General features: G+C 41.9%; 1 protein-coding gene across 7 annotated transcripts in view; it reads right to left on the minus strand.

Moving 5' to 3' along the window:
* Positions 1 to 25,812, minus strand: part of ETV6 (ETS variant transcription factor 6) — a 138,405-nt gene that overhangs the window by 74,623 nt on the left and 37,970 nt on the right. For 4 of the 7 annotated variants that reach the window (XM_082064207.1, XM_082064203.1, XM_082064205.1 and 1 more), the window contains one exon: positions 16,755 to 16,884. The exons of 1 other annotated variant lie outside the window; for it this stretch is intronic. In XM_082064207.1, coding sequence (XP_081920333.1) covers positions 16,755 to 16,884 — 130 coding nt within the window. Of the gene's footprint in view, positions 1 to 14,163; positions 14,193 to 16,754; positions 16,885 to 25,812 lie in introns of those variants that run through there. 2 more of the 7 variants (XM_082064204.1, XM_082064208.1) reach the window with 2 other exon arrangements.

The raw sequence follows: 25,812 nt of genomic DNA on the forward strand, positions 1-25,812 counted from the left end.
TTCCCTGCTTGGAAATCAGGGAAAATTTGCACCGTATCTTAGATCTCTTCCGATGGCACAGTCAAGACTGCACTCTGACCCTTACACATACTATGGGTTTTATTAAATAAATTTTTGCAGTGAAGCCTTGCAAGCCAAGGGAGAAAGGAGGGAAGAATATACAGAGGGAAAGGGGGGGAACCACATTTACAAAAATGAATCTCACAGACATCTTGTGAATCATTAAGTGGGAGAGAGCCAAGAACATCCAGGCCAGAGTGAATAACAACATACGGTATTTTACGAAGCACCTTAGCAAAGGGGACGGAGATCAGAAGCACTGCCAGACTTCCAGTAAGTTTTTAATTTACCATTACAAATCATAAGTAATACAGAATAATAACTTTTTTCTATGACTACGCCCAGAAACCCAAACTCATGTTACATGGATGACACAAGGCCACACAAGGGGCATGGGCTGAAATGGATCTTGGATTGGACAACAGCAGGAAAATGAAAGCAACCCTTTGAGGGCAAATGGGAGATAAAAGGGCCAGGGATAATAGAAACACATATGGGGGTGATCACAATGCAATGGAGGCCTGTACACTAGGGAGGGAGACTCTCCACATTTCCCCCTCGGTCTCCACTTCAAAATTTGGTTTGCCAGCACCTGATGGGGAGATCTGGTCCTTGAAGTCGAAGCTCCAGCCGGTGGCTGCCTGCCCTCCCTTCCCATCCCCTCTTTCCCCAGATAGCTTTGCCCTGTTCTCTTGCCAGCTAATTTACATTACTTTTTTTCCTATTGCTGCCCTTGGCATTACATTCAATGATTCAGTCAGCTGTTGTGTAAAGAGACTTTTGTCAGAATTGCTTAAAGGCAAATCCCCCCACTTAACTTTTATCCATGGCCTCTAGCTGATGAGTTAGTTATCACCTAAAAGAGCCCTCTGGCATATCATATGCATACTGCATACATATCTACTTGGATGGCGTCCACACTACTGTCAAATCACTGGAGATGATTACGAGACAGAGTAAAATATAAAAACTGCTATACTAGAAAAGATCGCCAACCCATCTAGACAAATGTCTTCAGTATAAGCAATAAGGAAACATTAAGCAATCTCTCCTATAATATATACTGCTTATTTCAGTCTCTTGTAATTCGTGTTTTAAGGACATCATGAGCTGTGGTTGCATGCAGACCATTGTTTCCATACTGACCAAATGGCCTGTCCCGCCTTCTGTAGGTTTATCTGGTTCCTTTTAGAGATCATTTACACTTTCAGCCCTTAAAACATCTTCATGCGATTATTTCTTTCAGATAACGATGCATCCTCATTCTTGCTTCTTTTAGACATGTTGCCCAATGATTTATCTGGGATCTCTGGATTTACTGCTCTGTGAGGAACTGTGAATAATCATTCACAGTTCACCTTTTCCATACCAAGTATGATTTCATAGCCACATGATAACATTCTCCCTGCCAACCCATTCACTTACAAAACTATCTTTTCCTCAAACTGCAATGTCCTATTTCCCCCCTCTAGTCTCCAGGGAGTGGTAAAACTGGGGAAGTAGTCTTGTTCTAGCTGGGTCCCCTATCACATTAAAAATGGTCATGTAGATGAGACCATCACATCCTGAGTGAGACTGAGCTTGAACAAACTCAAGACATTAAGAACCTCTCTAGAAGTTCTGGAGTTCCAATGAGACTTTGTTAGAACATCTATTTCCTAACAGTTTTGGTGGAAAATAATGAAACCAATGCAGAGTTGCTAAACAAATTTGAGACTGGTGACTGATTTTTGACAAATATCTTTGCTTAACTCTACAGCCAAGGGATATTCACAGGTTTTACAGCAAAAGCACATGAAAAAGTCAGGAGCTACTCATGTAAGTAATTGTTTTCTGCTGAATGACCACAACAACCTTCTCAATGAGATTTCCCTGTACTGTGGTGCCATATGAATGAGTTGCTGTCTCTCAAGAAGAAATGAGAAAATATTAAAATAAGAATAATTTACTTTCATCCCAATTCTGAGTGACACTGGGAGTTAATATAATAGATGACCATAATTTCAAGTGTTAAAGACACTGGGCATTTTGTTCATGCAGAGAAGGATAATAATGTCCCTGCTTCTCCAGTAGTCAGGATCTATTAAAGTGTGGCTGTCCTGAGGCTCGAATTATACAAAGCATATGTGTAATTTAGAGTCGGTTAAGAGACAGGTTTTGTACCACTAACTGTATTTTTACAGTCTTTACATTGTTGATGTTACATTGACATATAAAATTGTACTGTGAAAAAGTTTCAGAGTGGGGTCCCAGTCATTTCAGGATAAAATTATCAGTGTGAGCTACCTTTATACACTATGGGTTATACCACTCTGATTATTTCAGTTTCCAAGGTGGGACCAAGACTGTTTGTGGATTATCTATCCTTCACGTAAGTAGTCTTTGGGAAGTGGCCCATGCTGTGCACACAGTAAGAAAGCATTATTGCAACTGAGTCGCATCTACAATTTTAAGCCAACACAGAGATTTGAAACTATATACAACACTGCTGACACTGTACACTCAATCTGGTAAAAACTGATTGAAAGACCAGTTCAAACCTGGGCTTCTAGTCTCAAACACGAGCTAACGCTTGGTGCCTGCTTGATGCAGTAGAGACATAGGGAGGACAGCATTGCAAGCCTACTGGGCAGCATATGTGGCACAAGTGGCATCTTCCACGCTCTTTTGCATCCATCTTTTCTGATCATAGGCAGTAATTTTACAATTTTGCCTAGAAAAAAAAATGGTTGTAACACGTTGTGTTAATTAGCTTCAAGAGAAAAGGGAAGAGTAACAGCCTTTGTGCATAAAACCTAAGTACCTGAGCAAGTCTCCTTTCTGCAGCATCTAAATATGTACATGTACACAGAGATACATGACGTGTCAGATTTAAAAAAAAAATAAATCCAGAACTTCTCAGCTTCGGAATAAATTTTGATTGTTAACTCTTTCCTGAGTTCACGTGGGGTTTTTTTGTGCACACACGTTCTCACTGCAAATGATGGAGCACCAGAAAGGCCACGGGTGAGAAGCTGTGCTCTCAAGGTTATCCAAATAGCTGGATTCTCCCAGAACCCTCACAAAAAAAAAAAAAAAAAAAAAAAAAAAAAAAAAAAATCATAATTATGGAGAACTCAACACAACACTGCATATCCAACCAATTTGACAGACATCTGGATTCACTTCTGGGTGTTCTGTTGAACTGAATCAGCCGCCAAACTTTCTGAGATTCAGCCATCATTACTGCACACACTGATAATGGTGTGGCAGGAGGCCAACAGCAAATACTGACTCCTTTAACAGCCCAGCTGCTTCAGGTCTGCCCATCACAAACACAGCTCATCTCACTGTCACTGTTACCTTTGATGGCACTCCCAGTCCCTACGCTGTATTTCATTCAGCATGATTTTAAAACTGAGAGGGTGTAAAAAATGGGAGGACTGTAAATGTTCTAACTCTTACAGACACTGAGTGCTACCTCTTGTTCCTATTTTGCTGAGCTCCAAGGCTTTAATCCTGCACCAAACCATGAACTTCTTCTACTACATGTGACTCATTCACCACTACCCCACACTGTGCATTGCACCCGAGAACACCACGAAGTGGAAGTAGAAAATGATTCCTGCGATTTGGTTACACTCACTTTCAACAAGTGAAAACCAGCAAGCAAGCTGTAAGAGCAGTGATGAAATAAGCCTCATGTATTTAATAACAATATTTGTCACCACTGTTAGTATTTAAAGTATTTAAAGAGCAGTAAAAAAAAAAAAAAACACCAACCTTTAATAAAAAGATCAAGGTGCCTCAAACACACCCAGCAACACAGTAATGACTACCTAGAGTAATGCAGCTAAAAGCCCAGAGGTAATCAGACCACTAGGGAAGTTTCCAAGGAAGTGAGATACACAGAAAAAAAAAATGGGGAACAAAGAAGTATCTGTGTACAGGGGGAGAGTTCCTGACAAAACGCCTTCACTGAAGCACGGAGAGGAAGTGAAAGACAGCAAGGAGGTTCAAAACTGAAGAAGACATATTGCTTGGAAGAAATCATAAAGAAAGAGAGAATAGGAAGGAGGAACTTATATACATAAAGGGAGATTTCCCCACTAGGAAATAAACAAGGACCCACTCGAGTGGCAGAACTGAAATGAGTAACTGGTTTGTGGACCGGCAGGGACTGGGGCTACTTCCTTCTGCACTACCGAGAAGGAGGAAGTAGAAAGGGAGAAATTCTCAGTATTGCATAAAACCAAAGAGGCAGTCGTTCCTTCATCTCTCTTCCCCCAAACATTGGCCCAGTAAGTAGAAGCACCATGCAAACCTACACGTTTACTCTCACACACACACACTCTCTAGATAAAACAATGGCAGCTGCTCAAGTCAGTGAGACAACTATTCCTTTCAGTGGGTCCAGAAGGTCATGCTTTTTTCATCTATTAAGCTGGCTCAACAAACCATTTCTGCTTCATCCCCAACATTTCCACTTAGGACTTGTGCAAATTTAACTCACTAGGGTCAACCCCTGGTTGTTCTTTCTGAACCCTCCTTTGTCACCACTATTTTTGTTGTTAGTGCCCAGAGTGGCAGAACCATGAGCTCTGGACTGTGTGAAGGAAGGTTTTAAATATCACAGAATCTCTCTGCTGGCTTGAGTTGATGGAAACGTTCTTTAAAGCTCAGCATCAAAGCATTCACTTTATAAGCTGCAAGCCTTGGTTCTTGTGCCAGCAGCGACTTCTCCCCATAATTAATTAATACCGTATTAATTGTGCATGTTCCACAGGCCTGTTGAGGAGGTGTGGCAAGGCCTGCACATGCAGATCAACCTTCAGAGTGCAGTCAAGAGAGGTGCACAGGAGGGAGAAGGTAAAACCCCTTCATGCACCTACAAAGGAGAAAAGACTACAAGCAATGCGCTCAGGGGCTACGCAACCAGTGCTTGAGGAGCGGCACGTGCTGAGCCCTGCCATAGCATTCCAGCAAACAGCAAAGGATAAGGGCGAGGAGGGATCTTCCACCAGCTGCACCCTTGTGCAATCTGTTCGGCTCTGGGCCAGCTGGGGGCACAACCACTGGGCCAAAAGCAGGGGCCTATGGCAGCTGAGCACCCTTGCGGGTAGGGGCTTGGCCACAAATCATAAGATCCTGCGAAACTGCTGGAAGAAGAAAGGGGGAGGAAGAGGGAAAGGGAGATTATTTGACCTCCTCTCTGCTGTGCTGGGCAGCCCCCACTGACACCCAGCGCTGGGGAAGTTGCACCCTCCCCGTTCCAGGGGCTTTGGCCATGATGTCACCAGTGCTGTGCATGGCAGGGCACCCACCATGGGCACCTCACCCTGGCCCCAGAAAAACTAGGGACAAGTGAGTAAAGAGGATGTCCCAGGCACAAGCACCCCCTGTGAAGAAGCCCATCCCCAGACATGCCTCAGGATTTGGCTGGAGACATGTGCCATCAGCAGCCATGCAGGACATGCCAGCCTGCAAGCAGACCCACAGAACCTTCCCTCACTGTAGGACAGAAACCAAGGTCTAACTGAGGTCTAAGCACTGATCAAGGTGATTTATGTAGCAGACTTACCCTCTATAAAACAATCAAGCTAGTGGACACACTTATTTTCTATTGGAATCTGAATGACAGGTACAGCTGGCCTGAAATCTAACCTGAAAAGACATTTTCACGCTAGCTCTCACACCAAATTTATTCACCTCTATAAATTTCTGTGTAGGTAAATGATTACTTGTTTGTTCTGAAGGTACTGTGCATTTGGTGTTGTTAAAAGAACAAGGAAAAGCAGGACTGGCAAAGGAAAATTTTAGCAAGACTCCAAAGTAAAAGGCATGAAATTAAAAATACATGAAACAGAACCATAAAAAGGGGGGAGATAACATAGAAAATTCAGGAGGTTTTTATAAACTAACTGCAGAAAATACTCCCAGCAAGTTACTTTTAGAAAAAAGGAAATTTATGTTTAACTATGAATTTGCTACGGTGCATCTACAGTAAACATGAAAAAATGCAGCTGAAGATCATGCTATTTATCCTGAGATGACAAGGCACCTTAACAAACTATACACAGAAAGGGAAACACTAAAATATAGGCACACAGTAAAAACCTTAGGAGTTCTGCTTAAAGCAGGTAATACTTTTCACTCATGAGGAAGGCAGAACACAATTTATGCTTACCATATAAAAAGGACATTTTTTTTCTTTTACAGTGTTTTGAGATGGATAAGCAGAAATAAACAGACATCTAAACTTCACATAATTAAAAGTACAGATGCAGATTAAAATCTTAATTTGTGGAGCTGAAGAGCCTATGGCTGCCAAACCTAAGACTCTTACCCTACACTGTCCCTTTCTTTCAACAGTTTGAAAGAAAAGCTAAACAAATCTCCCTACATTTTTAAAAAATAAAAAGGTAGCTATTTATAGCTGCATTTATTGGAGCTGTTTCCTTATCAGGAAGTATGTAGCTGGGAATTACTGTCTGCCTACATCGGAAATTCTTTCTGGGATACAAAAACCCAAAAAGGAAATTTCCCTTCAAAAATATTCTGTGTTTTTTTTGCTGCTGGTGGGTTTAAAATAAAATGTCAGTGCTCTGACCAGGTCACAGCCCCTTCGGGACGTTTGTTCTGCAAACAAGAAGCTTTAAGACACCTGAGGGAAACGTAAAAAAAAGGCTTCTAGAGAACTCAAAGCGGAAAAATGCTGAAAACATATTAATAAGTTAATAAACGTTTTTTTGCAGAACGCTGAGATTGTGCAATTTCATTATCAGCATTATAGTATTTTCCTCTGAAATTACTGTTTTCTTCGAGCTTCCCCTTACCAGAAAGCATTTGCAAAATTTATCACTCTGGCAAAGAGCTGACTCTCACATATCTTCCTACACCTGGTTTGTTCAGACCAGGTCTTCATTGTGGTCAGTGTAGTTGTCAGACCCTCCTGACTGAACTCCTGTCACCCGATTCATTGCTCCCCTCTCCACCCCAGGGCATACCCAGTAGTCCATAGTCCAAAATTACACGAAACTACTGCTCTTCTTTTGAGAAGGGAGCGTGTGATGCCAAAAGCCCGTATCTGGATCCCACCCCTTCTGCATGTCACAGTACCACGACAGGGCAAAGGCCACATAGGGCATGGATAGAATATTGCCTGCCTGCAGGAGGTGGGTCCAGTTTTTTACAGCATATGCAATCCAGTAACTCTGGGACTTCAATCATGAATCTCCAGCTACAAGGACCCACTCAGTAAACTCTCAAATAGGAAGACTTGCACTATCTGTAAATCAAATCCCATAACTCTGAGGATTTTGCACAGAAGTCCCTCACCCTACCTCTCCACTGATTGCAGAACACCCCATACAATGTCTGTGGGCATTAAATGCAGGAAGGATATGCTGGTTAATCACTAGAGATGTTAATTTCATTTTAACTTGTCATCGTGCAATTTAACATTTTAATTTTCTGGTTTGTATATTCGCCACAGAGCTACTTAATTCTGCTGCCAGTGCAGAATGGACGCTTTTTTTTTTTCAGTGTATACAAAAATATACATATATTCAAAATATACAAAAGCATATGGAGATCAAAACCAGACAGGCACATGCAGTAAATAAAGCAGGTTGCTTAGGGCTATTCCCAAGGTATGATTTTTATGCATAAAGACTCACGAACAAAGATTTGGAGCTGAGCAAGTATCCCAGTGCTTTGACTCTAGAAAGCCAATCAGTGGTGACTTTATTAACACACAACATCACCAACCATATGCTTATTAAATATATAAATAACTCATAAGTTTTTGAACAAAGACTACTGCTACATTAATAATAGTGTGCTAGCCCTGCATGAAACAAAGTTTACATGAGGAGCGAACACATTCAAACTTACTCATTCCATAAAAGACAAGACAGCGCACAAGCACCCAACAACAGTGGAATAGCTGATGCACAAGTGCTTCCCCTTCCCAAGTATCTTTGGAAAATTACCTTGTGAAAAGGCTCTTGGCTGAGGTGTTGGATTGGGCCTCCCAATCTGGAGGGAACCATTTTACCAAAAATGCCTTCAACAAACTTAGGAATCATTTAGTCTTTCTGCTCTAGCAGTAAAATAGGGAGTTGTAAAATGAATGTAAAACCCTGTTTAATGGAGATTCTGTCATGCTGTATTTGTTAAGTATGACAAGGAGTGCCAGCACAGGGGAGAGAAGACATACAATAGAAAGAAGTCCAGTCTCTCATAAAGGACATAAAATAATTCTTTTCTCTGTGTGTATATACACATGACCTATTATATTAATCCCTGGTACCCTGAAGCTGTAGCAAGTCTCTCCTCACCCACTACATGCTCCTCTAAATGCTGGCCAGTGGTTCTCTCATCCAATATTCAGAGGTTCAGCTCTGTTTTTTATTAGGGGAGTGGACATCACATGCGTGCTATGTTGTTTCCACAGGGTTTTCTACCACACTTGTGTTTTGTTGCAAGGCGCTTACCACACAATGGTTTGTTATTGTGGAGTTGTTAGTCATGGCTTACACGCAGTTTCTCTTCTGCGTTTTCTTTAATTGTAAGGCTATTTATGAACACTGGGTTCTTTACATTAATTTTATTTCTTAAGAAAAAAACAAACAAAACAAAACAAAAAAACATGGAAGTATTTATAACAACACAAATGAAAAATTAAACAGATACATTTGGGAAGGGAAGAAAAGCAAGCTTATTTTAGGTTCACTGATCTTGACAGCATCCCTTTAAGACAAAGCTAAAAATGCTTCAGACCCAGCAATACCATAAATGTCCTGCTGCTTTTGCTTCTTTATTCCTCCCCACACTTTCCAGGGGAATTCCACAAGGGATCGTCTTGAATCCCAGAATAAAGCGACATGGCTCCCTTTCCCCTCTGAACAGAGGTGAGTCTGTGTTTTGCAGATTTAAAACCCTGAAGTGAAGCTTTCCAGGAGCGTAAAAGACAGGATTAGCTCCACTGGGACTCCCACACTGCAGGCTCTCTGTGCCCTGAAGCGCTGGTCTCCTGCCCTCCTACCTCAGGACTGCTTGACAAGTTCCCACCGGGGCAGGAAGGTTCCCATCCCTTCACTCGCTTCCACTGGGGACTGTCGGCACAGGAAACCTCAGTGTTAACTCTGTCTGGGTAGCACAACCAGGTACATTAAAAAGGAAAAAAAAAAAAAGAAAAAAGAAAAAAAAGAAAAAAAAAAAGAAAAAAGGGAAAAAAGGAAAAAAAGAAAAAAGAAAAAAAAGAAAAGAAAAAAAAGAAAAAAGAAAAAAGAAAAAGAAAATAAAAAAGAGAAAAAAAGAAAAAAAAAGGAAAAAAAAGAAAAAAAAAAGAAAAAAAATAAAAAAGCACTTGACTCTTAAAATACTCTCTCAAGAAGCAGAAACCAGCTCACAGCACTGGCCCGACAAATTTTTTCACACTTAAGCTGGATGCCTCTGCCACAGTGACAAGGCAGCAGTAAGGAGCTAACAGATTTAGGGTTCAACTCACCAGCTGTTTACATCAAGGGTGACAATTGAAGCAGCCCTCAGTCACCACGATGCAAACCCAGTGAGAAGGGGCTCAGTTTCCCACAGGTGATGAACAAAGACTGTGACAGAAAAATATAAAGCAGGATTTTCCTGATCCAAAGGCCACAACCTTCACAGCTGAATCAGTAATGAGGTTTCACTCTTCCCAGTCCAACATATTCCAAGTAAAGCTCTTTTAAGTGAAATAGCAGTATCTATGTTGTGCCCAGACACAGTGCAAGAGTGAATCTGAGACTGGGCTTCCCACCCATCCAAATCGCAGGTCCGTACAACCACTTCAAAGCTGGTTGAAGATTCACTGTAAGAAACACCCAGGAGGCAAGCTAGAGTAGATGAGTTAAATTCAGATGAGCACATGAAGCTGCCTGTGGAGGAGGCCACTTCAGGTGAGAGGCAGACATAATCCATTTCTCCCTGGCTCATGATTTGCATCCTGTTTGCCTAACAACTGGATGTAACTCACAATCATGAAGGAGACAATCCCAGTCACTTCACTAGGGTTGACCAAAGTAATAGTCGCTGAGGCTGATGGGACGGCTGGCTCAGATTTCCATAGTCCAGCCAGCCCATCAGTAGATTGTTATGAGCTGAAAGACCAGGAGGCACTGATGAAGAGAGGAAGCAGATGGGCCCTGCCCTGCATAGCTCACTGTATAAACATGCAAGAAAAGCCCGTGGTGGAAGATGAAGATGCAACACCAAGAAAATCAAATACAGCAAAGGGTCTGGTTGTAGTAAGCAGTGCCACTGACCTGTTTTTTGTTTGTTTGTTTGGTTTTTTTTTTTTTCTGGTAGTGGGTTGAGATTGGTTAGGAAAGGACTAGCTAGCCAGAGAGAAAGTGAAGTACAAGGTGAAAAGGAGATTAGGAGGAAAGGCAAGCATATAAAGGACAGTGAGAGGAAGGAATGAGGCTTAAGTGGCCATAATGTCAGAGAAGAGCAAAGAGGGGTCTGGAAGAAGCCAGCCACCTGAGAAAAAAGGCCATTCTAGATCCTACTAAAATCAGTGGGAATTTAAGCACTCATTTCAGTGGGACCAGGATTAGTCTCAGAGTCATTAATTTGGCATTCTGGCCACCTCTCACAGTCCTTTTGTCTTATGCAGCTTTTATTTTATTTTCCCTGTATGTGCGTCAGTCAGTTTTGTTCCACAAAGATCCTTCCAAAACAAATATTTTTATTGCTTGCTGCTCTAAAAGTGGCTTAGGGTTAAGGGCTTTTTTCCCGTCTCACGACATACTTTCAAGTTCAATGCATTGAATATTCTAGTAACTAAATAACAATATGCTTAATGCTTCGAAGTGGCTTTCCAGCTGCTAGCCAAAATTGCAGAATAATTAACAGGTGCCACAGGATTAATAAAAAGAGCAGCATAATTAATAGACACTATACAGAAAAAATGGATCCTTGGCAACCCTGACAGTGTTGTTTTTTCCTCCTCCTCCTTCTCTTAATTGTTTCCTGCATTCCTTAATAAAAAAAAAAAAGAAAAAAAAAGAAAAGAAAAAAAAGAAAAAAAAAAGAAAACTGGTGCCCTTAAAACACAAATGATGCATATAAGCAACAATGTGTGATGAGGAGAAAAATTTGTAATAAACTGCTTTCAGGACTGATAAATGCCTGCGTTTAAAGAACCTGCCCAACTGAGAGCCCAACTGCCTGGCCTGCCCTACTACTTATGTCCACAGTGGGGCTAATTTAGAAGACTTTTCTGCAGAATGTAGTACACATAGGGTCACAAGGATTCCAAATCAATACAGACCCACCGGACATGTCTCCATCTAACCAACAGTATGAAAACCAATATAAATAGGCATGGAGAAATATTCCTATGAAGCACTGACTGAAAACGTATTGTATTAAAAGCCTTTAATACAATAATTGCAGAAAACTAAAATTACCCTTCTGTCCTTCCTTAATGAGGGCAGTAGAACAGAAAGTAATTAGAAGGAACACATAGCTACTGAAATAAAAAATGTGATTTGACTAGCTGTGTGTGACCAGCTCTGGATACTATAAGTTCATCAAAATCAGCTGTAGCCTGGAACATACCACACACTGGAAAACTAAAGACCAGAACCCAAGCCTACATTTGAAACAAGAAGTAGTCAAACAATTTTACAAATAGGCCCTTAGCTTTCCCCACCACCATGAGCCCCCAAAAAGTGAGTGCAGTCAAGAAGATGACAACACTATAATCCCAATGTAAAAGTTCTCTCCATGAGATGATACATGTACCCTGACATCTACATTGGGTCATTTTACTCTGAACATCAGTGCAGGCTGTTGGGGATTCAGAAAAAAGCAAAAGCAATAATTAGTTGCTGCCAAGAATAATCGCTTCATGTATATAGAAAACTATGTACTGTGAGCCTTGCTATGACAATGGGCTGTATGCATACGAATGATGCCAACAGTAAAGAAAGAAGAGTAACTAGTTTAGAGGAAGAAATGAACTCCTGATCATGCTTGTATCAACAGAAAACACTGTGAAATCTTTGCCCATGAGGTTCCATCTCCCTAAACAAACCCACATGCGTCCCCAAGAGAAGATGCCCTTCAGAGATAAAAATCAGACTGTACAAATTAACAGAAACGTGCAAGCAGGAATGCTGCTGCACAGGATCAGAGCATGCATCAAGTTCTTTTTCAGCACTGATATTTCTGTGTCCCTTGTTGAAGAAGTTTTATGTTGAAGGTGATGAAGAAAATCATGAAGCCTTTAGCACATACTTACAGCTGCTGTTGTAGAAAAATGCTATTTTCTCTCTGATTCACAGCATATTAATAGACACAGGGATGGATTCTCATATTCATCTCTTAAATGCTCTATCCTTTATCCAGTGCCAATAACTTTTTACTACGAGGTATTTGCCAGAGCACAAAATGAGTAACTAATGACACTGTACCAGATGAGACAAAAAGACTGGTTTGAATTTAAAAAAAGATAACTTTCTCTCTGTGGTAATATGGAGTAAGTTTCCTTAGAGATAAAGGGTATACAAATAGCTTCAGGACTTCCACCTATCTCAGCATTCTCCATTATGACAATATCTGTGCAGTCACTGTACTAATTTTCACAACTTTTAAGTCTTTGCAGTCATGTTATTTCCATTTTGGAGTGGGGAAACTAACAAAAGATTTCCAGGGTCACAGAAGGCACCAAGGGCAGAGTCTTGTGTGAGAGCTGAACTTGCTTCTCCTGAATCCTCAATAAACATATCAGTTTTCCCAACACTCCTTCTATCTGACATTACTGCAGTCTAGTGGAGGCCAGATATGCTTCAAAGCTACCACAGCATACATGCCAGGGACGCAGAGCAAACTGGAGATCACTGTACTTTCTGACTATGTACACCTGAAGTAGATGCAAGCATATTCTCCAGGTCCTCACTGATAGTTTGTTTACAATGCCTGCAATACTCAGTTAGTAGGTAAGAAGTGGCTGATAGGCAACAAGTGTGTTTAAAAGTATGGGTCAAAAGTCCTTCACAGAGAAATACAGCATGAGACATAACATGAAAACTACCAGAAAACAATTCTCACTCTCCCAGAGCTTTAAAGTTAAGACTAATTACATTGTACTTCTATACTATGGGAGCAGAGCAGACTGGAAAGAAAGTGGCTAATTAAAACAAGAAAGCTTGTGTGAGAAGGGGAAAAGTGCCTTCACATCACCCCAGGAAAAGGGATTTCTCCATATATTTTCAGCTGTGTTGATCAAAGAGGAGGAGACCTCCTCTGCATGCTTGCAGCACAGAGGGATCTGCATTCTACTCTTCTAAACCCCGCACTTCTCCCTTTTCCAGTCTCTGGATCAAATCAGCTCAGCATAGCTGAGACCCATTTGCTCACCAAACAGTGAGAAATAATTTATTACACCAAAGGAAATTGCTCTACTAATTGTCCTGATACTATTATCTATTAGCGCCTTCAGAGTGCTCTTAAACATGAGAAACAGTGAAATTCCTAATAGGAAGGCATAAAACACTGCCTGAATCCACAGAGTGCACTTCATGTTCCATCTGAAATGTTTGTCTCTAGTTCTACCTGCGCTTGGGCCAACTGCTGCTTTCAGCCACACCAGTAGTGCAGCTCTTGAACTTTCAGGCTGGCAGAAATGAAGATGGATGGGTTAGGAGTGAACTCTGCCTTCAGTTCCGTAAATGTCATCAGAATGTCACGGACACAGAGAATGAGTGGAGACCTGTCCAGCTACCACCTCTGTGCATGGCTGTAAAAACCTCCCGTATCTCCTTGTTGCATTGGAGTGAGGGAGGGTTGAGGGAGGTTATTACGCTTCACCTAATCAACAAAAACAATAATAAGGCTGGAACCAAACAAAAGCTCAGACCTAAAAAACACTCAGACTTTGCAAATTCAGACCAAATCTTCACACACTCTACCACAGCCTGAACTAGAAATTAGCTGCCTTGCTTGAATTTTAGGGCAGTTTGAATCTACACATCTCAAAAAAATTAGAGGGTCCATGCAGGAATTGCAAAATCCCATTTAATACCTCTTAAACCTTACAACTCAAGATCCAAAAGTGGTTAGGTATCTCTATACCTGGTATTAGGAAGACTGCTCCTGGAATACCATCTTCAGTTCTGTTGTCCTCACTTTAAGAAGGATATCTGAAGTGGGAAACAGTTCACAGAGACGATACAAAGAACATTTGAAATCTGGAAGCTTTACAGGAAGATCGACAGCCTTAAGAACCTCTCTCCCTCTCCAGTTTGGCCAAGAAAAGGTTAAAAAGTGACTTTACCTAAAAGCACCTATATCAGGAGTAGTCTTTTGACAATATTTAGCAGGAAAGGAGATAATGAGATCTAATAGTTGGAAACTGAAGCTTGACTAATTCAAACTATAAATAGGGCACTTAAAAAAAAAAGCAAATAAGGAGGATAATTAAGCATTGAGAGAACATCTAGAGACCTTATATCCTCCGCATCACTGCAGTCTTTACATGAAGAGCAGAAATATTTCTGCATAACATGTTATAGCTCAAACAGATACTGGATCTAAACACGGGAGTTACTGAATGAAGTTCTGTAACTCAAGTTATACCAGAGATCGTTTTGGGAATACATAATGGTCCCTTCTGGCCTACCTATGAATCTATACACCTTAAAGAGTGGTTCTAACAATATTTGGGTCAGCTGGTTGGTGAAAATGTCTGGGTCACTATTGACTGCATACTGAGCTACAGAATACTATACTGCCATGGACTACAACTAGTAAGGCCATATAAACGTGCTTCATGATGTATATGACCTGAGACACTGACTTTGTGGAAGCCTGTTCCACAGATATTTCATGATTAATCATCTGTGGTTTTAACATACAAGTCACACTGGTGTGGAAATACTAGTGGGAAAGCAGCCTCCTTGCAATTTTAAAAAAGTGCCAATAAAAAGAAAAGAAAAAACAAAACAAAAATCAAGGTGAAAGATTGTATCACACCTAAAAATACTGGACAAAAAGCTTTCACTGACAGGAAGCCTCATAATTTTCACACTACCGAGCCTGTAGGCTAGCTGGTGGGAAGCAGACACAGTCACTATCAGGGGTCTCTGCCTTCCTGCCCCGTGCATGTGTCAGACCCAGGAGGAACGCAATAAGTAACTGGGAAGCCAGCCATGAGCCCAGCGGTGGAGAGGACAGGGACTCCCACAGCAGAAGTAAATAGTACTAACTAATGCAATGAAAACAAACAAACAAACAAACCAAAACAAAAAACCCCACAACACAGATCTCAGGGACTGAAAGCCACATGAGGGAGAAGAGCTGATGGAGAAGAACTGATTCTGTGTTGGGTTTTGTGTATCTAAGTTTTGGGCAAAGGATATAAATGCCTTATAAGTGTGACAGCAAGTCCTCCACAGGCTGGGGATCCAGGGTAGCAGTGACACACACAGACAAGCAGGATCTGGGAGCTCACGGATATTTGAGCAGTGACCAGACACGGTCAGAAATGCTGCAACACCAGCTCTCATTCCCATCAGAAAGCACAGGAAAGGTACAACTTGGGCTACCCTGCACCATAGGCAGAAGAGAGTAAGAGGCAGCAGCAGGCAAAAACATGGCCGTGCAGAACACAGCATGGCCAACAAGTGACCTTGCGGCAGAGCAACTCAGTGGCCAGCAAAGGAGCAAGCACAGGACTACAGAAGTGCATCCAGAAGTTTGCATCCAGAAAAGGATTGTGCCTGGAAGTCAGTTGAGGACAGGAATAAGAATGTCTTGTGATAAACACAGACCCTTTTTTCCCCTCCCTCTGAAATCCCAAACTCATTTGTCAGATGGCAAACCACAAAGTTAGGTTTGCTCCTGGCCCTGTTGCTCATTGTCGCTCAAGTACCCCAGGAATGTAACACCTGACAAAAGTTTACTTAAAACCTCTTGATTTACATCAGAACTGCTTCCCCTCCAAAAAGGAAAATTCCGCTCTTCCTTGTCCCCATCCTATCTCACTAATTCACCTCTTCATGGCCAACAGCCCTTGGCCTTTCGTATTCCTCAAACATTAAATCATCTCAGCAAGGAAGTGCCTGACTCTTGCCTTGCCCCCAGCTCATTTTTGTTCCAATGTCAGTGATATGCCTTCCTCCTTTGCAGCATCCTTTTGTGCACCGCTAAGCTCATTCTTCCTCCTTTCCCACTGCCTCTGTCAGCACACACACTCTGTAGTAGAGAGTCTGGACAACAGGAGCATTTGACAGTGAGACACATAACTATCTGAAAAATACCAAAGGCACAAATGCACTCCACTTGCCACAGTTTGTGAAACTCTGACCTTGTACTGCAGCACATTGCTGAGCAATTCCTATACGTGGAAAGAAATATAGTATTTCCCATCAAAATAAAGCCTCCACATTTATGCCTGCCGTGAGAAATAAGTAAAATCCTTGACAGGGTGTGCAGGGGATGGGGGGCAATGGTGAGGGGAATAATGTATTGTATTTAAGAGCAATTTCCTTTGGTTAAAAAGAGTATTTAGAAAAATCAAATCATCTAGAGCTTAAAAAAAAAGGGGGGGGGTGTCTAAAGGCAGGGAGCTTCCCTAATCTCTTCCATAAAAACAAACACCTCCTCACACCACCCCGCACCCTCCTTAATCCAAGAACATAAGAAGCCTCCGTGCTGACACTCACGCAGGTGTGCTGGCAGTTTGATCGTGTCTTCCTCCATCCTGATCGCTCGAGGCACTGGGACATGTAGTGGTGACGAGGAAGTGTAATTTGGTACCGGGCTCACTGGAGGTGTGTACGAAATTCTTTCCTGCTGTTAAAAAGAAAGCGGGGTGGAGGGGAGAGAGAAAGAGAAAGGACAACGTGAACTTTGGAACAGAGGTGTGAAACCAAGGCAGGGGAGGGGGAAGTGGGTGGAAGGAAGGAAGTGGGGGCGAATGGCATGAGTGATGCAGCCGGCTGCCCAGGGAACCATCGAGTGTGCAGCCTGTCCACTCGTGGGCAAGAGCTGCACGGGCAATGAGCTGCCTGGCGCTGCAGCCACAGACCAAAGAACTTTTCAGGTGATGGGTTTAATTTTCAAAAGGTCTGTGAAGTTTCCAAGGGTCTTCTCAGAAATTTGCTGAGGGAGGAAAGGGAAGTGACACACAAGTGGGGAGACTCTGAGGGTTTTATGTCAGTGAAAATCTGACAGCAACTCTATGATACGTGCACGAGTACTGTTACAAAGAGCCAAAAATGCAGTCTTGGCTAACAAATCAGTCATGATCTGAGCACACTTATTATTTAACACTTCACTCCTTCATAGCATTTTTGAAGTCAATAAGCAATTAGTTTTGTCTTTACTGCAGAAAACCACACTACCAGAAAACTACCATTAAGTGATGTATTTTTTTCTTGTATATAGTTAATAGCACTTTCTTTTAAGTAGTTTAACTTGCAACCAAATAAGTAAGCAGCACACAGAAAGCAACTATGCAAGGACAGTCAAAGAGAGTGAAAGGGCAATTCGTGAATGTTGCATTAGTTTCGTAATTGTCACTGTTAGGCTTTTATTTCTGAAAACGGCTGCCAAGAAATTTAAGACTGAAATTTCATCTGATCTGATGGAAAAATTCCTCCATATTCTAAGCCCATACTCCAATCACAGCACAAATTATACCCTTTGTAAATAAACATAGCCACAATTCTACAGAAGCATTAAAAAAAAAAAACATTATCATATGCTTCCTGGAAGGCAATGTGTGTTATTCCCCAAAACCAACGTGCTGACATTTAATGACGGCAGTGCAAACAGCATGGATTTAAATCCACATACATAACGAAGCAAAAGGAGCTACCTTCCTTTCTGAGCATTTGCAGTAGAGTATATGTGCAGCTCCCCCACCCTGACCCAATCTCTGGCAAATGGAAGAGAAAAACTTGGTGCTGGAGCAAGAGTGGGTAATTACTTCCATTATGAACCACAATAGTATCATGGATGTGCAGCAGGGAATTAGGCTGAGGCTGACAGAGGCAACTGCAGAATGTAACTTTAGCACCCTCACCACCAGCAAATGGAAGGAGAAGTTTGTGCAACATGGGTAAATAACTGCTAAATATACTAAAGCTGAAAACTTTAGGCAGACTGGATGTCTTGTCCAAAAAGAAATGGAACACCTAGAAAGTCTTGAACCTCTCAGACACCGCTTCAAAGCAAGCCCAGCTCATTCTGGCACAAGGTGCTGTTATGAGCTTGCTATTCAGGAGCTCACGCAGAACCAGAAGTTTTGCCTCAATGTCTGGAGTCCCATCACTCCACCACCACTGCTGATAGTCAAGGCAAGGAAGACTGACAGCCTGTGGAGAATAAATGATCCAACTCAGTACTAAGTGTTCTCGGCTTAGACAGAGTGGGAAGATAGGCCTGGGTAATTCCACCACCACTGTGTTATTTCTGGGAGTGCAGCTTCTGTGGCTTTCAGCTCAGTACTTTTTAACCAGAAATTGTTCAATCTTACGTTCCAGTCTCCCACAAAGCCCTTTAACATCTTACTGTGCCCACTCATTTTCTTTCTACTCACCACTGTCCAGGCAACAGCAATCCATTAGCTCATATGAATTTAGGGATGTTCATAGAGACATGCTGAAAGATGCACCTGCGGAGCTACAAAACATCATTCTGCTTTCAACTTTAGCAACTCCTCCCCTGACCCAAAACAGCTGACACTATGCTTCACGTTCCCGCAAGGTGCAGCTCTCTGGGCCCGTTCTGCAGTCTCGCTGCCCATTTGCGCCCTCTCACCGCTGGTGCACAATACCAGCGACTCAGGACGAGACCAGCCACTTCCTAGAATTTCCTGCTGCGATTCACAGCTCAGATAATTGAACCACATTGCAGCTGCTCATTCTGTTTATTGAGTGAGATATTTATAAAAAGAGGAACGCTTCTGAAATATAGCCACACAGATGCCTGTCTCTGCGAACAAACACTAGAGGATAGATGGGAGACCTGAAGTCCTTTTCTCCCCCTCCCAAAGAACGCAGGACACAGTCCAACCTTGGGTCACATTTTATGGTCACAGAAATACTGAATCACTACTGCAAAGACAAGCGCTAAGTGGCTTCAAAGAACCTTCTCACTTGCCAATAGCAGGAGGAAAATGCAAGTAGAAGACAAAATTATATCCAGAACCCTGTGCGCTTCCCTCAACACCCAGAAGGTGCTGTATAAAACTAAAACATTACACTTTAATACCTGCTGCCTTTCTCTCCATATCGATCATCCTCAAGGCATATCGTAACCTGGTTTTATACCAAGACAGTTTCCTTGGGGTTTACTGTTAAATACATTTGATGAATTGTTTCCTAGTATTCGTAAGAACAGGACAGTAAAAACCAAAAAGTAGTTATGGAAATGCACGGTTACTTTTTCCACACACCTTGGATATCATCAGTAATGTATGAGTTGGTCATATTTGCAGAACACATTTTACAAGGCATGGAGGGAAATTAGCTATCCGATTCCTATTAGTGCCTTTGAAATGCCCTCTCTTACTAATACTGCATTTTTTTCCAGCACCTTTAACCCAAATATCAGAGCAACTTACAGACATTAGGTAAGTCTTTTTCTTTTTATTAGACACATGGACAACCTGAATTACAGAAAGAGCAAAGCTCAAATGAGCTAAGCCATTTCAGAGTTAAGCTGTCTTGAAAAAGGACAGCATGTGCCTCTCAAGGGCATTAAACTTAACAAGTGCATCCTGAAAGAGCCGCCCTTGTAACTGTTCTGGCCAGATTTCCAAAAGGTGTGGAATAGTAATGTCACAAGGAGGTCAAGGCACTGGACTTGTGGAAAAATGAGCTTCATCCCTGTTTGCAGCATGACTCAGTTAACATGGCTGGAAGCAGAACTGCAAACATCAGTCCAGTTCTGCAACCTACCGTAGGCTCCGTGCTTCAGCCACATGCAGCTCCCAGCCTATACAGACGTGCGAGTGCACAAGGTCACATTTGCTCCTACAGGCTTTTTGAGGCTTTTTACGAGTCACACTTCCAGGAGGTACCTGTTGTGCACGCCGCACTGAGAACAGATTTGCTTTAATCTTCACAACTCCAGAACTGCTTAGTGCTTCTCTCCATGGGATCCATCAAACAAAAACATGGCTGGTATCTCACACTTCTAAGGTTAATCCACCAGATACTCTGCTACTAAGAATTTTTCTGAAAGAGCTTCCTAACCAGTGAGTTTAATATTTAGCTTTGCATTGAGGCCAAGAATAGATGGTTCAATGGCAGGGTTGTTCAAGTAGCAGTGTGGGAGAAAGGATAAGTAGTGCTGGTAGCAGAACTGGCATCAACCCTCTGTGCACTTGCGCAAACAGCCTTGCTGCAACTTAGTTCACTGGTAAAAGAGACTAAATCAATACACATTTAGTGCAGCCCTTTGAGATTCTTGGTGATGAGTGCCAGGAAAGAGCCTGGCATTACCACATTCCAGATTTGCCACCTGTCAGGGGACTCTATAAACATTTAAACCCACAAGTGACCAAACACTCAGCCCCAAACAACTGCTATCCACAAGCAACTTCAAAATAGTAGCTTCCTAGTATTTTGCCAGTAGCCATAACGAGGTGGATAAAACAGTGGGCATATTGCTCGCTGTCATCATTTTTGAAAGGCTTCTTCAGCTCACCATGAGTTAGGAAAGCTTTACCATGAAATTTCACTTTGACTATAATAAAGAGTACATTAAGTCAGCCTTAATGGAGACCTTCCTTGGGGTTTACTCTAGTAGCAGCTGGTGCTCCAATAGTGCCACCTAGACAACCAGGTCTGCTGAGACTGGGGCATGCTTTCATCTGCCTGATTTAGCAGAGAAGGATTGAAACACATGGTTAAGAATCAAGACAAGCTATGGTTTTGTTCTCTTTGTACTAGAAAAGGACAAAATACTAAATATCCAGGTGCTGAGAAAGCCTTAGATCAAACCATCCTGTCTAAAAAAAAGGAGGTAATTCAAAAGCTTTATATCGATCATGACTACCTAGTAGGCGTATACGTAGCACCTGACTAGACTCTCAAAACCACCAAAGCACACACTGATTTCTGTTTTAAGAACTGGCATAGAACCTTTACAGAAAAAAAAAAAAATCTACCTGAACAGTTGGAAAATTCCATCAGAACACAAATCATTCATATTGCTAAAATATATTTTAAAAAAAGAAACATTGCAAAATTAAAATTGTAGTCACCTTTTAAAAAAAGTCTGACAGTTGAGGATGAGTGATGCTGCAGGTAAAAATAACTTCATGCTTTTGCTGAAACTATGCCCTTCTAAACTCCAAAGCAGCAGCTTTCATCATTAATATTCTCCAGGTTGCAGTCTAATAAATAGTCTTTTGGTCCCTTTACTGACTCCACCCAACTGGCAGGCACAAAGGACATGCACTCAGAGAGGGCAGCACTAGCAGGTGTGAAGATATTTTGGTGCCCTCTTAGACTTTTGGGGAAACCCTAGGCTTAAAAACCCCTGGATAACATGCCCTTGCCTTGTGAAAATCCAGGTTTGAAACATACAGCTGGTAGCTCTTAGGACCATGAAAGCTGGTGTTGTGGACATGGGATCAGGGCTGCTCTCTCTTTCACCAAGCACACCGAGGCAGGGAAAGCAGAAAGACAAGCCAAGTGACCAGTGAGGGAAGCCTGGACAGGTTTGGGTTTGCTACTGTGGATCCTTTTAGGAATAGGTGCCTCGGGTAAGGTAAAAGGGGGAAAATGGCCTTGGAGAAGGTTGTTGGGGAAAATGAGGGCTTTCAGGAAAGATTCAGAAAGCCGTGCACATCTGGGCACTAGGCAGGGCAATGCCAGCAAACCAGCCACAAAGTAGCACAGAGGACAATAGCAGGAGATACAAGTTAATCATTAGGGAAGCAAGTGAGAGAAAGAGGAAAGGGAAGTAAGACATAATGCAGTGTTCACCAGTGTTTTGTATGCAACACCTCAGCTGGGTACAAAAGTCCAAGAAACTGATATGAGACGAGTTACAGGGCGTAACATAGGGAGGAGGTGGGAAATCAGAGCCCCTAAGAGACTGTATGGCACTGGGAACACAAAACATTTTGGGATTTTGGTCAAAGTTATAGCCTGCATACTCCAATATCTGCCATGGACAAAGTATCAGGCTCCAGAAAAAGCAAAGTAGAGCTCTGCAGTACCAGTGTATGAATTAAACTCTCCACTCCTCTCCCTTCCCCCAGTTGCTGTCGTCTCCTTAATTTCCATGGCAGACTTCTCCTTATTTTTGATCCCATTAATACAGCAATTCACGTCAAATCTATAGCAGCATAATCAGCACGCTATCAGTAATTAGAGAAATTAAAACAAACACAGCTCTCTGAAATGGACCTTATGCAAAGCAGCACTGGGAAAAGATTAACATCTCATTTCCTGCGCACAGAGAGCAGAGATTGTCTCGGTGACCTTAGTGATTTTGTGAAGTTCAGTTCTTCCCTGCCTCCTCCCTTCAGCCTGCCTCTGCAGGCACAGGGGCAGGAGACTGACAACCTCTCACGTCTCAATCCTTACCCAAGCAGATAAAAAAAAAATACCAACAAAAAACAACACAGAAGTGCAACAGTTCATCACAAAAGGGAAGGGGAAAGGAGACAGTGGGGAAGTTCATGCTTCTCCCAAAATTACTACAGCCACTGTTTAATTAAATTAAAATTGTACAGACAACAATATTGATGCACTCAAGTGTTGTGAAAAGGCAGCCTGCAGATGTCAATGTTGTTGAAAATGCCATGATACAGTTGCATTATTGTCCAAGCACTGCAAAATATTTCAAATTAGCAAATACAAATGAAGCAAAAAACTAGCTGAACCACATGCTCAAAAACTATTTCTTCTCTGAGGTCACTGCTAATATGGGAGAACAGAGAGTAGAAACAGACTATGGGATGATAGTATCAGGTAAAACTGCAAGATAATACTAAGGCAAAGAGTTTAGTAAGATTATGAAAGGATTAATCATTTATATTGATAATAAAGAATGTTATCCATAGATATCCCATCTAGGCAGCACAAAATAGATATGCCAGACAGATTCTAGTTCAGAATTTGGAAGTGGAATCATTGCACTCCAAAACAGGAGTAAAGCTGTTTTAATTTGAAGTGGGAGACCCTTACACTCACTCTGCTGCAGCAAGGCAGTAAAGCTGGGACTTGGCCCACCTGACCTACTACTTCAAGGCAGAAGTCAACTATGGATTCAACCACCTGATGTTAAGAAACTATCTGCCCCTGGCTCCTTTCACATGCGACTCCAAAATTTGCATTACAGGGTTGTCACCACAACAGTAATCCGAAGAACTTGCGACCGATCTCTGTTTAAGTGGGGCATGGAGAAAGGTGGGCCACTACTCTGGTCCACAGGGCAACGCCTTTTGCAGCTACATCATTATTTTGTTAGCATACCTGCTTAGCGTAAAGCACCACAGAAGGCTTAAGAGAGAGTTTATTGCATGGCTAGATGGGAGGGAAAAACAAACAAAAAACACCAAACACAACATGTGAGGCTTTGAAGTACTGTGGTCAGTGAGTAAGCAGCAGGGAGGGCAATAGAGAAAGACCTTCCAGGCTCAGAGATATTTCAATGTATCTTTTTCATGTTCTCTTTTCTGAAACAAGGAGTTCTGGGGAGCCTCGTATCTGTAACATACGGTGGTTGTACAACCCTGCCCATACACGTGGGAATTCACACCCCGAACACCTGTGATTGGAGTCACGCACTCATTTCAGTGCAAAATTTCTGGAGGCCATAAAACTGATGGAAAAACTAAGGGGAAACATAATGTGCAGGGAGCTGCCCTCTCACATGCTATGGGAAAGGAGAATCCTACTCTGTAGCGTCTCAGGACTGGCATGGCAGCACAAATGTTTTCACTGGGTTGCTTTATGGAGCTGTCACTGTAATGCTAAGGTGCAATCCTAGTATGCATTCACATTTCCAGGGCAAGCATGGTTTCTGGTCTTTCTGTAGGGGATGAGTGTTGTTTTCTGAATATTTTTACCAACGCTACAATTAGTGTGAACAGGATCCTTCACATTTCCATAGCACAAATCACAGGTCAGAACTGTCACGTGAACGAGGTCAACTTATTCACCACTTTGGATTATCTATGTGCCCATCGGTTAAGTAGTGGAAAAACCATGGGAGAGTAATTCACATAAAAGTCATAGCCTCTTTTAATTCTCAGTCACAGATGGAAACAAAATTCCTGAGGAGATACTCTAAAATACACATTTTAAAAATACAATTTAAAAATGTAAGAAATTACCCTTCTCAGTCCCATTGCATGGCTAGACTCTGCTCCCTACAAAATTCTCCAGCAATTTTTTTGAAACAATGATTTTGGTCCCGATTTACATTAGTGGAAATGAAGTCTGTATATGGACTTCAGTCCTTTTCTTCTCCAGTTCAGTCACTTAAGTTGACTCTCTGTCCTAATCTACATGAAACCAGCTTGAACCTGAGGTGAACAGTGTGTGTGTGTGTGTGTGTGCGCGCGCGTGTGTGTGCATATATATATACATACATATATATATATATATATATATATGCACCTGTTTGGAAACAAATTGCATAATTATATACCATAATTATCTTATATCTGTTACCATTTGAAAATACAGGCACACCCAAAAATCAGCTACTATAACAAACTGGAAAAAAAGCAGTTTATGTGCAATCACATACGTGCCTATCCTGGTCTGCATGAGAAAGTGTTTATGAAGAAAGGTTATCCACTGCTGGAGAAACTGAGAAGACAACCCTGATCACAGACTTGCATTCTGGCCTTGGAAGTGTGTAGCTACTTATTATCCTATGAAAAAAATAGTTTAACCCTGCAAGGTTGACATCTTCACAACTTTCCTCACCAGCAAAACAAAACACTATTGGCATACACAGCACCACAGGACAGCATTTCATCACACTTCAGCCTTCTGGCAGACTTTCTATAAAAAAGGACATACCAAATACACAGAGAAGCCTGGGGATGCCATGACAAGGTCTAACCCTGCACCCTAGAGTTGCTGTTCCTAAAGGTTCAAGTGGTACAGAAGTAACCCAGCATAAACAGCATGGCGAGGAGTGTCCTATATCCCCTTGTTCAACACCACCTCTTAAGTAGGTGAAGGCAACTTTCCAGGGGGAATCTAGGCCAGCCCAGGAAGAGGACAGCTATAATAAGGGTTGTTGGTGAAAAAACAGGCAGATCCACTTGGCTGCTCAGGAAAACTGAACAGAATCCACAGAGAGAGAGAAAGACAGCCAAATAACATAGCCACTCTCAAAGACTGTCTCAACGAGCTAGTCCAGAAAACAAGCAGCAATGGATGTTTGCCACTATAAAATACCAGAATGATTCAGATTGACTCACAGCATATTAAATGCAGAGGGGCTTCCTAAAAAGGACCATACTTGCACTGACCTTGTCTACTCTACTGAAACTGGATATGGAAGAAACATCAAATTACAATCTTCCTCTTCCACTATCTTTCGCCTAGTCCAGCCACTTACTTTAACATGAACAACATGAGATCACTGCGACTAAAAAGGAAACTATAGCTGACAAAGGAGATTATATAAAAAACAGCTGGTAGGATTTCACTTAGAATATTGCATCCTGCAGATTTGCAGGCTCTTCTTTCTGCATCATATGTATAAACACACACCTCTATTATATGCAAGAAA

The sequence above is a fragment of the Streptopelia decaocto genome, assembly GCF_964273445.1.
Source record: "Streptopelia decaocto genome assembly, chromosome: 1".
In the NCBI taxonomy this organism is placed as follows: domain Eukaryota; kingdom Metazoa; phylum Chordata; class Aves; order Columbiformes; family Columbidae; genus Streptopelia; species Streptopelia decaocto.